The sequence below is a fragment of the Peromyscus eremicus genome, chromosome 8a, assembly GCF_949786415.1.
Source record: "Peromyscus eremicus chromosome 8a, PerEre_H2_v1, whole genome shotgun sequence".
In the NCBI taxonomy this organism is placed as follows: Eukaryota; Metazoa; Chordata; class Mammalia; order Rodentia; family Cricetidae; genus Peromyscus; species Peromyscus eremicus.
Window position 1 is genome coordinate 19,959,663 of NC_081423.1, and position 15,101 is coordinate 19,974,763.

The 15,101-nt window shown below is 46.9% G+C and overlaps 1 protein-coding gene across 6 annotated transcripts in view; it reads right to left on the bottom strand.

Annotated features, from left to right (window-relative positions):
• Positions 1-3,463: 3,463 nt before the first annotated feature.
• The window catches only part of Tenm2 (teneurin transmembrane protein 2), a 942,842-nt gene continuing 931,204 nt past the window's right edge, over positions 3,464-15,101 (bottom strand). For all 6 annotated transcript variants that reach the window (XM_059270357.1, XM_059270356.1, XM_059270355.1 and 3 more), the window contains 2 exons: positions 7,106-7,236; positions 3,464-5,504 (listed from right to left, as the gene is read on the bottom strand). In XM_059270357.1, the coding sequence (XP_059126340.1) occupies positions 4,743-5,504; positions 7,106-7,236 (893 nt within the window). In that variant the 3' untranslated portion in view covers positions 3,464-4,742. The remainder of the gene's footprint in view (positions 5,505-7,105; positions 7,237-15,101) is intronic.

A 15,101-nucleotide genomic window follows, 5' to 3' on the forward strand; every position in this document is an offset into this window, starting at 1 on the left:
AGTGGGAACTGGTTCCCAGGGATGCTGTTAGAGTGCGCATTCTTAAAAAAAAAAAAAAAAAAACCACTGGGCTGTCCAGCCTTTCCAGAACTCTCCATCAGCCACTGTCCCAGCTTCAGGGGAGGTAAGGGATTTTCCAGCCAAAGCAGTTTTCCTCCTCCTATTGCTGTGTCTCTGTGGTGTACAATGTGGGGTTAGATTGGCTGGGACATAACAGGAAACTAAGGGGCATTTCAGAGATGGTGGACCCCAAAGAGGAGATGTTTTCCTCTGTGTGAAATTCTTCCATCATGAGGTTTCCAGAAGTACCCAAGAGGCTGCAGGTGCATAGAAGTTTTGGACTGAATGAGTGCCCTCTGGCCCCTAGCTTGGGGCCAGCTCCCTGAACTGCTTTCTCAGGTACATCTACCTGGTGAGACATCAACCTATCTCATCCCGTTGAAGGTTCCACCACCAGCATCTGAGGCTGTTCTGTGATCATGTCTCCAGGTTCCAAAGCCCACAGAGAGCTGTCTCTGTCTGCCTTCTTCTGAGGATGACAGCCCCACCCCCGTGCATCTGTGGAATCAGGCCGCTTGCACAGCTCCTGGGACCAAGTTCCTTTTCAGGCTCGCCTTATTAACCACAGCTTGTTCTGCTGGTGGCTCCTGAGGCCTGGTGTAAGTCAGGCTAACCCTGCTTCCCTTTGTTTCTGCTTGTGGAGGCCACTTGAAAACTGACTGGAAGACCAGGAAGGCAGAGGTCTGCAGATCTCAGGAGGGTCTCAGGGAGACAGGCCCATTAGCCGGATTTCCAAGAGAAGATACGGACACAGGATCTTTGAGTCTGATTTCTCCACAAACCAGATGGGCGCTGTCCATTAGCATTCCCCACCTGCAAAGTGAATGACGCGGGAGAGCAGTCTTGAATGCCACCTGCTCAGTTTACCTCCAGACTCTCCTCGGAAGTGGTGTGTCACTGTTGACTTAGGTTGGTGGTCCCCTCAGCCTTCTCCTCGTCTTCACTTGTGAGACTCCGTCAGCTGCCTCTCCCTGTTCTGCACACCACATCCACAGCATTTGCTTATGCCACTGAAATCAATGTCATCCTCTTGCCACAGATGTCCGAAAGGATCCAGGCTTTGATGGGTGTGTCTTCTGACCCCAACCAGCTTTCCTGTGTTCCGGCCTCGCCAGCCACCTGGCCTGTCCTTGCCCTCTCTGCCGCAGTTCCTCTTCGTTCTCTGGTCTCTGCCTTGGGAGCGGGTTCCCTCCGTTCGTTCACCTGGCTAACTCCTCCGTTCACCTGGCTGACTCCTCCGTTCACCTGGCTGACTCCTCCGTTCACCCGGCTGACTCCTCCGTTCACCCGGCTGACTCCTCCGTTCACCCGGCTGACTCCTCCGTTCACCCGGCTGACTCCTCCGTTCACCTGGCTGACTCCTCCGTTCACCTGGCCGACTCCTCCTGAACCTTCGGCTCCCTGCTGCTGTTTCACAGTCCTTTTTCTCGGCCCTGAAACACTGTTGCCATGTGCATTTCCAGAGTCATTCTTGGTCTCCTGTCTCCCCCGTTCTCTGCCTGGAAGTTTTATGATGTGCAGGCTCCTGTTTGCATCTACTTCTCTCCTGTGCCCCAGAGCCTGGCCTCCGGGATGAGTTCTCAGTAAGATGCTGTTCAGTGAGTGACAGGTGAGGATGCAATGGAAATACTGCCTTGCCGAGACCTCAGGATTGAGAACAGCAACTCGGAAAGCACAGGTTCACATTGGCTGGTGATGCTATTTTGGCTGTAGAAGCGGTATAGAGTGAAAATAAATTAAATCCCAGACAGGCTCTTATCATTTGATTTGCCCAAAGCTTGAGGATAAGTTGATCTGGCTGGGAAGAGGAGTATGTGAACACACAGTGTGCAAGCTTCCAAAAGGGGATGAGTGTGGCCACCCTGGATTTTCCACTATGGACTTTCATAACTAGAAAGTGGTGACAGGAGCTGGGTGGTGGTGGCCCACGCTTTTAGTCCCATTACTCTGGAGACGGAGGTAGGTAGATTTCTGTGAGTTCGAGGCCAGCCTAGTCTACAGCCTAGTCTGTGAGTTCCAGGACAGTCAGGGTTTTTGCACAGAGAAACCCTGTCTCAAAAGAAAGAAAGAAAGAAAGAGAGAAAGAAAGAAAGAAAGAAAGAAGGAAGGAAGAAAGAAAGAAAGAAAGAAAAAAAAAGAGAAAGAAAGAAACAAGCAAGCCAAGTGGTGAAAGAGAGAGGTCCCAGTGTCTCAGGAGGGCTGGAAGCATCTATCCATGTGCAGGCAGGTCTGAGGGGCCTCACAGCCCCACACACCAAGGCCAGATTCTCCTGCAGGGGGCAAAGTCTCGGAGCCACTAGAGTATTTTGGGGGTGCACACTAAGAAGCTCCAGAGCTGGGTGTGGGGGTACATGTCTGTCATCCCAGCACTTGTGTGGTGGAGGCAGGAGGATCAGATGTTCAGAGTCAGCTTTGACTGCACAGCCAATTGTGGCAAGCTTGGACTATGTGGGACCCTCTCTCAGTGCCCCTACCCCTCACCATAAAACACAATACAAACAAAACCCTAAACCACAATAAAATAAAAGCCTTTTTCATGCGGTCCAAGTACAGGCAGATCATCCCTAAGCCGAAACTTCAAATCTAAAGTTTTTGAATGCAGATACAAGGCCACAACTAGAAAATTTCAAACTATGAAGCTCTGTCATACGCACCGAATTATTAAAAAGCACTGTATCGCCAGATGTGGTGGCACATTCCTTTAATCCCAGCACTTGGGAGAAAAGGCAGGCAGACCTTTGCAAATTCCAGCTTGGTCTCCATAGTGAGTTCCTCAGGACAACCTGGACTACATAGAGAGACCCAGTCCCCCCCCCCCACCACGCCCCCCCTCCCCGCAAAACAAAACAAAAACCCAAGACTACTGGTCGGTGGTGGTGCACGCCTTTAATCCCAGCACTCAGGAGGCAGAGCCAGGAGGATCTTTGTGAGTTTGAGGCCAGCCTGGTCTACAGAGCAAGATCCAGAAAAGGCACCAAAACTATACAGAGAAACCCTGTCTCGAAAAAACCAAAACCCAAAACCAAAACAAAAACAAAAAAACCAAGAGACTTAACACTGTATAATGACCTTCAGGCTCTAAGTATAATGTATATGAACCATAATCGAATTTCATGCTTGGATCTCTTAGTACGTATGTGGTCTTGTTCTAAGATCTGAAAAAGAAAGAAAGAAAAGAAAATCCAAACCCCTAGCTTTCCTGGTTCCAAGCTTTCGGGATAAGGGCTCCTGGACCCCAGACCAGCTTAGGCTCTGAGCATCTATCCCAGCTGCTCGTGTTCCAACCTCTACTGTAGTATAAAGCATTTCCACAGAAGACCAGTGTCCACAGGAGTTTTAGAGACTTTATTTATGTATAAACAATTTAAACACTTTGCCATAAATTATCTTTGCCTGTCCCTAGTCTTTGCTTAGCAGCAAATTAAAATTAATATAAAAACTCGATGAACAATTCATACATGTATATTACAAAAAAGTTCCTGTACCAAAGTTCTTATTAGACTTTTTTTTGTTTTTTTTTTTAACTTTTTAAAATTTTTTTTGTTTTTATTTATTTTTTATTTTCTCTCCTCGCGGTGACTGTCATGTGATTGTCTCAGTTTCTGGACCAAACAAACACACTAATAATTTTAAGTCTTGAAACAGTGATTGTGCCTTGCGGCATATGTATGTACAGGGCGATCGGAAGTGGTACCGTTAGCAACAGAGTCACAAATGTCGAACCTCTACCGCAACTGATACCCACAAACTACGGAATCTAAACAGACTACACCCTGTAACTGCGTATTACTGTCCACAATGGAATCTCCAAAGACAAAAAGAGTATGAGATTTATGTGTAGTGAGTATAGCCACCATTTTGAATTAAATTTTACACTCTGCGCTCAAATAAATTAGCTCAGGCCTGACTAAGTGGAGACCTGAGAGTTAAGTGCCAGACGGTATTGTTTCGCTTTGACTGCTGATATTAATTTCTTTCCTTTTCTTTTTTTTTTTCTTGTGTTTTTTCTTTTTCTTTAAAAAGTATTTCCAGTGCTCACTCCTCCACTTTTGTGCCCCCCCTCCCCAGGCGCTACACACAAATCACCCCCAAAGTCGTGTTTTTAAATGCACCTGTATTTGCTTAAACGAAAACGTCGGAAGTGTTTGTCCAACAGTCTGAGTGGTTGGTCCTCAGCTGGTCTGGTGACGCCGGCCCTTGTGAATGTCTCTGTGTTGCTCACGTGTGAATGAGTGAGGTATTAGGATATGAGGCCTTCTCGTCTTCATTTCTTCGTTTGTACGGTCGGTGGTGTGTTTGTCTTTTTGTTTGTTTGTTTGTTTGTCTGTCTTCTGCTCCTTTCCTTTTGGCTATTCTACGTCTCTTTTCTGCGTTAGACCCGGAACAAGTGGGTCATATTTTAGGGGAACTTGAAACATTTTGTGTGTTTGTTCATTCATTCATTCATCCGTTTCTTTTTGTTTTCCTCAGAATTTGTGGCCGAGCTCTAGTCTACTTCAGGAAGAGGGACGTTGCGCTTGGACAGTAGCATTTGAACTCAAAAAATGTGAGCTTTCTTGCCACTGGGGATCCTAAAGCAGCCTGGCCTCAGTGCCCCTGTTAGGTCTTCGTCTCCTTAGGAGAGGAGGTCACAGTTGCTCCTGCTGAGCCACCCAGAGAAGAGGTGGCAGCAGATAATTTTGTTACCTCTTTCCCATCTCGTTCTGTCTTAAGAACTGGATGTTGCTGCTACTGTCTGCCAGCTCTGGGTACTGTTCCACGGGAAGCACGTAATAGCCCTCATAACCTTGTACCCGTCCCGTGCTTAGGAGTTGCTGCTTCTCGCCCTCCGTCCACAGGCGGCTGCCCTCTCTGCCGTCCCTGGCTTTCTGCTGCTCCTTGGCCCAGGCAGTGCCCAGGGCCCTCTGTCTTGCTTGGTCCAGGACTCGGGCCTTCTCTTCGTCCAGTGTGTCAGGGGTGAGGCCGTAGCGGATGCTGAGCAGCAGGGTGGAGTACTGGAACTCAATGTTGGTGAACCTTCGAGTCCTGCCATTCACCAGCAGCGTGGGCTGTGACACGGTCACATTCACCCCGCTCTCCAGCACCTTGCGCCCAATGGTGGTGCCCAGCGTGACCAGGTCACCATCCGCTGCCCCGATCTTCACAAAGTAGTGGGTGTCCTTGCCCTCGATGCTGTAGTGCATCTTATCCAAGTAGTAGGCGTTGTTCAACACAGACGCCACCTTGCGGCTGTCCTCACTGGCGATGCTGGACACACCTGTGGTCACCCGCCCTTCTTTGATGGCGAACATGATGCCTTTGCCGATGATGGGCGTGGTGGTAGCAAACCAGTGACCTGCTTTCTCTCGGATGCTGGCGTGGAGCTTTTTGGTGATGACCTGTCCTTCCAGAGCCAGGAAGGCCTGGTTATGCCTCTCTGTGGTCTGCTGGACACCTGTAATGAGCTGTGGGCACAAGACAAAAGGGACGGGTCAGAAGATTGCCTAGGCAGCGTGTGAAGCCAGAGCTGGAGAGACAGGTGCTGCGCACTTCTCTGCCAGGATCGATATGCTGCACCAATACATCCATACGGATACATCCCTATCTTCTGTGACTAGGGCAGACTGGCTCGTTCCCTGTGCCCTAATGGGGTGCTCTGCCCATCTTGTCACCATGCCACTCAATGAAATATGGTGAAGGGGGTTCTCCCCCTTGCCCAAGTCTGTACCCGGGCTGTGCACCCCAACTGTGGGAGCCAAGAGGTATTTTGTACTTGTGGTGCAGCAGCTGCCTGGCATGCTTCAGACCCGGAGATGTCCTGATGTGGGCACCAGGCATCTGAGCAGCTGGCAGCCATATTGCTGCAACCTGCCTGGCTCCAAAACCAATGGCTTGGATAGTCACCGCCTTTACTAACAGGGCAGCCACAGATGGATGCCTGGGACTGACTGCCCTGTTAGTAAAGCAGCTTTCGGGCCACCAAACTGAGGCTGTGTTCTAGCCAGGTACTCACTCTAGGTGATTTGTGTGCATATTCATATTTGAGAGCTCGAGGCTAAGAGATCCTGGCTGTGAGGGCCAGCGGGGAATCCCCCCTCCTCCCTACTTGGAGTCCATCGCTTTGGATCTCAGCCCTGGTTCTGCAGAGGAACGAAATCACCATTATCTCCTTGGCCTTGAGTTCTCCACTCACAAATGACAACTTGTCTCAATTGGTGGTTGGGGGACAGGCTGGAATAATGGGAGAGGCTGTGTTTGGGAGGTAACAGCACTCAGATAAATGAGAGAAATGATGGTTATTTATCCACTGAGTGGTCCCTGAGGGGCAGGATGGAGAGAATGCCGCTCTCAATTACCCAGCAGCTCCTCCTTGCCTCTCTACAGTCACACAATCTGGATGACTATTCAGAGCAGCTGAGACCTTCCAGACTTGCACAGAGCAGAGCCCCAGTCCCGTATCGGGGGAGGGGGAGCGGGGGGGGGGTCAGCTCAACGCAGTTCCCGCACTGCCCATCTGCTTGTGGCTGAGGTCTCAGCTGCACCCAAATTGAAACTGACCACCCTTCGGTCATCAAAGAAAGACGCAGGCACAAATTATGTTCTAAAAACTCAATCTGTATGCATTTGGGCCATAACGTGCAGAGGTTTTATGTAGGGCATAAAAATGTTCCTTAATGGGACAGAAACTGCAAACCACAGTTTTATTACATTCCATAAAAGCTGAAAGGGTTATGATCTTACAGCAGTTCAGATGGCGGGGTGCCACCGGATTTCTCTGGGCTATTGTTAATCAAGAAGTGACCGGAGGGGAGATACTGAATAGATAATGATACCACAATTAAGGTAATCATTGAGGTTGGGAAGAAATATGGGCCACACTAGAAAGGATGACAGAGCATTCTCTTGGCCTGGGAAGTCTCTGTTCCTGCACAGCTTTTATACCCAGCCTCAGTGTTCCTTTCCCCACGGGCCCCCATCTCCCGTCCGTGTGGCACTGTCTATGAAAGGGGATGAGAATGGTTGTTTGGATTCTCGTCACGAGCCTTCCCCTGACCCCTCCGCTTACCTGTCCGTTCTCACTTGCTTGACTCTCTGACAGTTCATAGGGGGGAGGCACAAAATACATTTTGGCTCTTGGGAATCCAGGAATGATGTTGCTGAGCTGAAATCCAAACATCACAAGCCAGCTTTTCACATCTAGGGCAGAAGCAAAAACAAAGACTTCTGAAATCACAGGAATGGGAGGGAGGCTGCAGTGGATCTTGCGAAAAGAACGAAATTAATTGGGTGGCTGGGTGTGAGATCTAAAAGGTGAGAGTAGCGTTAACCTGGTGACTGGCTTTGGGAACAGGAACCAGAAATTCTTTAGGAAATATTTTATTTAGTTTTGTCCTATGTGTATTAGTGTTTTGCTTATGCATGCCCACAGAGGCCAGAGGAGGGTACCAGATCCTCTGGAACTGGAGTTTTAGATGGTTATGAGCCTCCACATGAGTGCTGGGGGACCAAACCTAGGTCATCCGCAAGTGCAGCATCTCTCCTGCCCAGCCCAGCGATTCCTTTTATGTGTCCAAGGAAGATGTCCTGCCCATTGTGGCCATTGATAACTACCATGTTTTGATTACAAAGGACAGTTGTAGAATGGACAGATCTGACTTCCAGTCCCCTTGCTGTGTGACCTTGGCTAGGTTTCTGTGTCTCTGTTAACCTCAGGTCCTTCAACTTTGAATTAAGACAATAATTGTTCCTACCTCATTGGGTTGATGTAAGGACCAGAGGAGAAAACATATGTAAAGTTAATATGAGTTTCATTTGAAGTAGTTCATATGAACTATTGTTTTTAAAGACTTATTTATTTATGTACTTTATGTTTATGGGTGCTTTATCGGCATGTACATACATACACCAGAAGAGGGAATCGGATCCCAAGGGACTACAGTTACAGGTGATTGTGAGCCACCATGTGGTTGCTGGGAATTGAACTCAGGACCTCTGGAAGAGCAGCCAGTGCTCTTAACTGCTGAGCCATCTCTTCAGCCCCTCATACAAAATATTACAGGCCAGGAGGTGTGTCTGAAGCTGTAGGCAATGACCAACCAGGGAGATTAGTACTGACTGTTGTAATGGTGTAGGACGTTTGGGTTGGGGCTCTGCACTGTCTGGTTTACCAGGGAATGTCTTCTGAGCCACACATGATAAACAGACTTTTAGTTCTTGAGCCCATTTCTCTAGACTTGTCCTTCAAAGAGTGCTCAAGAGACATGCACTATTACAGGTGAACATCCCAGCCATTGCATTTGGACTTACATCATGTGTCCCACAGATCTTGTGGATGGTCTCAGTTTTCTGAGTAAGACAACGTCCCCTCAGGCCTCCTGACCTCCTTCCACCGTGATCCAGGGAGCCCTGTACTCGTCCCTCACTGCATTTCCATGTTCACCAGAACCATCAGGCTGGAGTCGAGAAGGACGGAGCTCCTTGTGCTCCTCATTTCTGTTCACAAAGGCACCCTGAGATTGGGCCTCACATCCTGGGCTTGCCTCTTTCCTGCTCCTTTCTACCTCTCCTAAGGTCTGAAATATTCCACTGGACCCCCGGAGTTCCAATCTGCCTTTAGTAAAGCTTGCTCTGTCTTCAGATTTTAATATCCCTTTTCCCTTCTTGCTATAATTTAAACTATCTCTTTCCATAGAGCACTGGTCTCCCTGCCCTTGCCTACAGCCTCTGGACCATGGCTGGTCTTGGGCTTCTCACTTGAATTCTGTGAACTGTACTGCCTCCGTTTCTGACTCTGAATTAATTCTTAGTGATTTCATTAGACAAGCAGTTGCTCCTTCTAACACCTTGATCCCTTAGTTCCCCGACCTCCTCTCACATCTCAACTCTGGACCTTGTCCCTGATAATTCTGGTGCTCCTGTATGTCAGTTTCATACACACAACCTCTGGTACAGCCTCAGCTCCTTATTATTCAACACCAAGGGCCTTCTAGCCATCCATCCCGAACTCCCTTTCTCTGTCTCTCAACTTCCTGCTCCTTTCTCTCTCCTAATCTGGCACCTATTACCTAACCAACCTCTGGACTCACTCCTTGGGGTGTATCTGAAGGTCTGCTGTCTGCTCTCACTTCATCCTGCTTGCTTGGTGAAATCACAGTACTAATTAAATCCAAGCTGCCATCTATTCCAATTTGCATCTGTGCAGTTGAATGATGTTGGAGAAAACATCATCACCATACTATCAGGTGTCTCTGGAAATCCCTGACCATGAATGTCCAGGGTACTTTCCAGCTGCCTGCAACCCCCTGCTTTCCTTTACTCCTTTTAGCTGTTCACTCACTCTTCTGCATCATCCCTGTACCTATCTTATCTCATTTCACCCACCCACCCACCCATCCATTCATCCATCCATCCATCCATCCATCCATCCACCCATCCAACCAACCATCCATTCATCCATCTATCATCTACTATCATCCATCTCTCTCTCTCTCTCTCTCTCTCTCTCTCTCTCTCTCTCTCTCTCAATCATCTATCTATCTATCTATCTATCTATCTATCTATCTATCATCTACTATCATCCATCCATCCATTCATCCACCCACCCATCCATCCATCCATATATCCATCTATCATCTACTATCATCCATCCATCCATCTATCATCTACTATCATCCATCCATCCATCCATCCATCCATCTATCATCTATCATCCATCCACCCATTCATCCATCCATCCATCCATCCATCCACTCATCCATCCATCCATTCATCCATCTATCTATCATCTACTATCATCCATCCATCCATCCATCCATCCATCCATCCATCCATCCATCTATCATCTACTATCATCCATCCACCCATCCATCCATCCATCCATCCATCCATCCATCCATCCATCCATTCATCCATCTATCTATCATCTACTATCATCCATCCATCCATCCATCCATCCATCATTTATTTTTTGAGACATGGTCTCATATATAGACCAGGCTAGACTGGAACTTGTGGCAATCCTCCTGCTTTCACCTCCTAAGTGCATGGTTAGGGGCATGGACCACCACACTTGGCACTTTCCCCCTCCTATATAGGTTTATTTTTCCAAACCTCTATCATCTGCTTTCCCTCCCTCCCATCAGTGGTCAGCCTTGTTTCCTACTTTTCTGCAGAAACTGAGGCAGCCAGAGAAGGATTTCCTCCAGCGCCATCTCCTGTTTGCCGATGGTACTGTGGCTCAGCTTCTGCACCTGGGAGCACTGATTTTTTTTTTTTTCCTATTCCACTACATGAGCTGTGGATGCTGAGCCCCACCCTGTTCACCTGGTCACACAACTTTTCTTGTCAACTCAAGGCCATCACCCCAGCAATCTTTTCATACTCCACAGTAGTGACTCACTCCCTCTTCTAATGGATTCATCCCACCAGCATACCAAATGCTGTTAAACGTCCTACCAAAAATAGTCATTTTCTTATTCTTACTGCCCATTTCATATTCATCGTTACAAAAACCTCTCAAGCTCGTACTAACCTTCTGTACTCATTGCTCCCCATTCTCCTCATTTTCTTTTGACCTCTGCTACTGTGCAGAAATCTCATCTGTCAAGGTCGTGAGTGATCTCAGCATTGCCAAGCCCCATGCTGACATGTTCTTTTTGTCTCTAAACCTATCTGACAAGAGGGAGACTCTCCCCCACCCCGAATTACTATTAGAATGTGCTGGAGGTGGAGCACACATTCCATGGCATGCATGTGGACATCAGAGGACAACTTTTCAGATTTTTTCCCTTCTGTCTTTATGTGGGTGCAGGGATTGAACTCACCAGCCTTGAATGGCAAGCTCCTTGACCCATAGTGGCATCTCCCCAGCCATACTCATCCAGCCTTGAGGCCTGAGTGCTGCCTCCAGGCTGATGCTGACTCTAGAATGTACAGCCCTCCCTGGCCTTCTTCCAAGCTCAGCCCTTGCGCCTCTAGTCCATTCCAGCTCGACGTGTCCAAAACTAAACTCTTGTTCTGTCCCTTGCCTATCTCTTCCCCTCCAAACATTTGTACCTCTGCCCTTCTACCCACCACCCCCAACTCCTTTCTTTTCTCACTCCCCACATCCAACCCATCAGGAAATCCTCTCCCTGCCTTTCTTTTTTAACATTTGGAGTAAACCTCACCATTTTTAGTTGCTTACCCAATTTAGTGGTCCCCAGGAGATTCAAAATGTTGGCAGCCATTGTCACTACCTAATTCCATGACACTTCAAACCCTCCAAGAACCCACATAGAGATTAGCAGTCAATCTCTATGTCCCTTCCCACAGTCCCTAAGCTGCCTTCAGCCTGGATCTGTCTGTGGTTCTGGACATTTCATACAAATGGATCGTCACTGTGGGGTTCAACATAGAATACATTTTTACTCTTCTTTTTCTTGTTGTTTTTTTTTTTTTTTTTTTTTTCCCAAGATAGGGTTTCTCTGTGTAACAACTCTAACTGTTCTGGAACTTGCTCTGCAGACCAGGCTGGCCTTGAAGTCACAGAGATCCACTTGTCTCTGCCTCTCGAATGCTGAGATTAAAGGCGTGCACTACCACCACCACCTGGCACATTTTTTTCCCTTTATGACAGAATATTATCCCATTGTATGAATAGTCCAAGTCTGATCTATCCATTCATCAGCTGATGGATATTTGGCTGGTTCATACTTTTTAAACTACTATAATAACACTGCTATGAATCTTCATGTATGAATTTTGGTTTGAATACCTATTGTTTTGGTTTGGTTTAACTGTGTGTCAAGGACCCACCGTGTTAAAGTCCCCAGGGGGTGTTACTGGGTGGTGGTGGCATCTTTTTTAAGTTTGGTCCTGTGCTAGGTTCATAGGCCATTGGGGTATGAGGTAGTTTTTGTGTGGTTCTTTGGGTTGTTTTTTTTTTCCCCCTCCTTGAGACGGGGTCTCAGGTATCCCAGTCTGGCTTTGCACTCACTACGTAGCTGAGAATGACCTTAAACTTCCGATCTTCCTGTCTCCACTTCTGGTGTGCCGGGGTTACAGGTATGCACCACCGTATCTGTTTTCTGTGGTGATGATCATGACCACAGGGCTTCATGTATGCTAGGCAAGCACTGTCCCTACTCAGCGACACCCCAACCCACCCTTAGAGGTCTTGAGAGGACTGTTATAAGGGTGTCCAGCCTGCCCCTCTGCTGTCCTCTGAGATGTGATCACAGCCACACAAGTCATTCTAGTATTGTCATCAGCCATGCTGTGATGTAGCCCTCTCAGAAACAGAGCTGTCTGTCACCATGACCTTCCGAATCATGAGCTAAATGAGCCCTTTTCGCTTTACAAAGTTACCTGCCTTAGGTGTTTCGTTCCAGCTGAAGAAACTCCCCAGTTCCCTTGATTCCTGAAATGACCTCAGTGTGGATTTTTTTTGGAGCTTCATTTATAGTCTTTACTTTTATTTTATTTTATTTTTATTTTTATTTATTTATTTATTTATTTTTTGTTTTTCGAGACAAGGTTTCTCTGTGTAGCTTTGTGCCTTTCCTGGAACTCACTTGGTAGCCCAGGCTGGCCTCGAACTCACAGAGATCCGCCTGCCTCTGCCTCCCGAGTGCTGGGACTAAAGGCGTGCGCCACCACCGCCCGGCTACTTTTATTTTAAAACAATATGAATATGTGTTGGCTTCTTGCCACGTCTGCCACCTCCACCCTCCTGGCCCATTACCATGCCTGGACTTGTAGACTTCTAACTAGCTTCCTTGCTCCCAGTCCTTGGCCCACTTATCAGTGCAGTAACCAGATGACTCCCCAGATATGGAGCAGATGAGGCCATTTCCTTGTTCAGAGCACTTAGAAGACATTTCTTAGTGTATAAGCCAAGGTCACTAGAATGACCTTCAAAGACTTGCCTCATGATCTCTCTGCTGTCTTCTTCCATTTTTCTTTGGTGTTTTGAGGCAGGGTCTCTCTCTCTCTAGTCTTAAATGCATTGTCTTCTTGTCCCAGCCTCCTAAGTGCCGGTGTTACAGGTAAATACCATCTTGCCTGGCTGTGCTTCTTCTCAAGCATGTTAGGTGCACACCCATCTCTGGATCGTCATGACAGCAAGCTCCTCTGCCCAGAATGCTCTTTCCTAAAGTGTTTTCTGACTCTTTTGTTCTCCAACGTCTTTCAAGTTTAGCTCAAGTGTAACTGAGGCTAATGCCACCCATCGTAATGAAGATGCATCCCTACCCAATCTTCAGTGTCCCAGGGCATTCACTATGGTCAAGCTTCCCTTTAAATCAGTAATCACATTCTCACACACAATGCTTTCTGGGAAATACTTATTCTTTGTTGTCAGTTTCCCTCACTTAGCATGTATGCTCTACCAGGGAAAGAAATTAAAACATTTATTTATTTACTTGTTTTTTTGACTTAGTGTCTCTCTATGTAGTCCTGAATGTCCTGGAACCCCATATGTAACCTGAAATGGCCTCAGATTCACAGAGATCCTCTTGCCTCTGTCTCCTGAACACTGGGATTCAAGGCATGTTCTACCACACTCAGCCCTTAAATAAAAATTTATTTTATTCTCTGATGTCTCCTACACGATGATGCTTGGTACAAACAGATACTCAGTAAGTACCTGTGGAATGAATGTATGAACTAGAACATTCCTGGTACAACATACCCTGTATAGCAAAAGTGCAACAGAGAATTCCTCCATACCTGCCCAAGAAACGTGTCTGTAGGGGGTCAGGTGTAACTCCTTCTTGTCCTGAGACTCTTGTGGGAATTTAATGTTGCTATTGACATTAATAAAGGCATAGAACAGTTCTCTCTGAGAAGCAATCCGACAGCTATGGTCCATCTGTCATCTGTGGGAACACGTGAATGGCTTGGGAACTACACATGGGTGAGAGCAGAGTTGGGGTCACAGGAGGGCCTGCAGCTCAGTGGCAGAGTACTTGCCTAGCATACGTGAGGCCGTGAGTTCCATTCCCAATGTCACAAAGACAAAACAACATGAAAGGCATTTAAGGGTATTATTCTGCCTGGTGTGGTGGCACATCACTTTAATCCCAACATTGGAAAGGCAGAGGCAGGTAGTTCTCTGTGATTCATGAGTTCCAGGCTACACAGGGCTGCTATATAGTGACACCCTGACCCCCCAAAAAATGCTGTTCAAAATAGCTAAGAAATGGGACCAGCCTAGATGTCCATTAACAAATGAACAGATAAAGAAAATGTGGTATTTGTACATAAAATGATTGTGTTGTAAAGAAATGTGAAATCAGGACATTTGCAGGAAAATAGAAATTCTCACGCTAAGTGAAATAAGTTGAATTATGAAAAATTCCACATTTTCTATCATATGGGAATCCTTTTTTTGTTTTTGTTTTTGTTTTTGTTTTTTTTTTTTTTTCAAGACAGGGTTTCTCTGTGTAGTTTTGGTGCCTAGCTGTAGGCTGGGCTGGCCTCGAACTCACAGAGATCCGCCTGGCTCTGTCTCCCGAGTGCTGGGATTAAAGGCGTGCACCACCACCGCCTATTCTTACATATGTGTATGTGTGTGCTTCAAGTATGGTGCTCACATTGCTTCTCAAAGAAGGTTCTTCCATGCCTTTGTGTCTAGTGTCAAAGTCAAGATTGACCATGAAGGGGCTGGAGAGATGGCTCAGTGGTTAAGAGCACTGACTGTTTTTCCAGTTCAATTCCTAGCACCCACATGGCAGCTCACAACTGTCTGTAACTCCAAGATCTGACACCCTCACACAGACATACATGCAGGCAAAACACCAGTGCACATAAAATAAAAATAAATTATTAAAAAAAAGATTGACCATGAGAAGGAAGGAAGAAATCCTAAGAAATAGAGATAGATAGGTAGATAGATAGACAGACAGACAGATAGATGATGATGATGATAGATAGATGATAGACAGACAGATAGATAATGATGATGATAGGTAGATAGATAGATAGATAGATGATAGATAGAATAATAGATTAGATGTGATATAAAACCAGAAGGGGGGGCTGATGTGGGGAAGAGAGGGACAATGGTGGGGGGAGTGTAG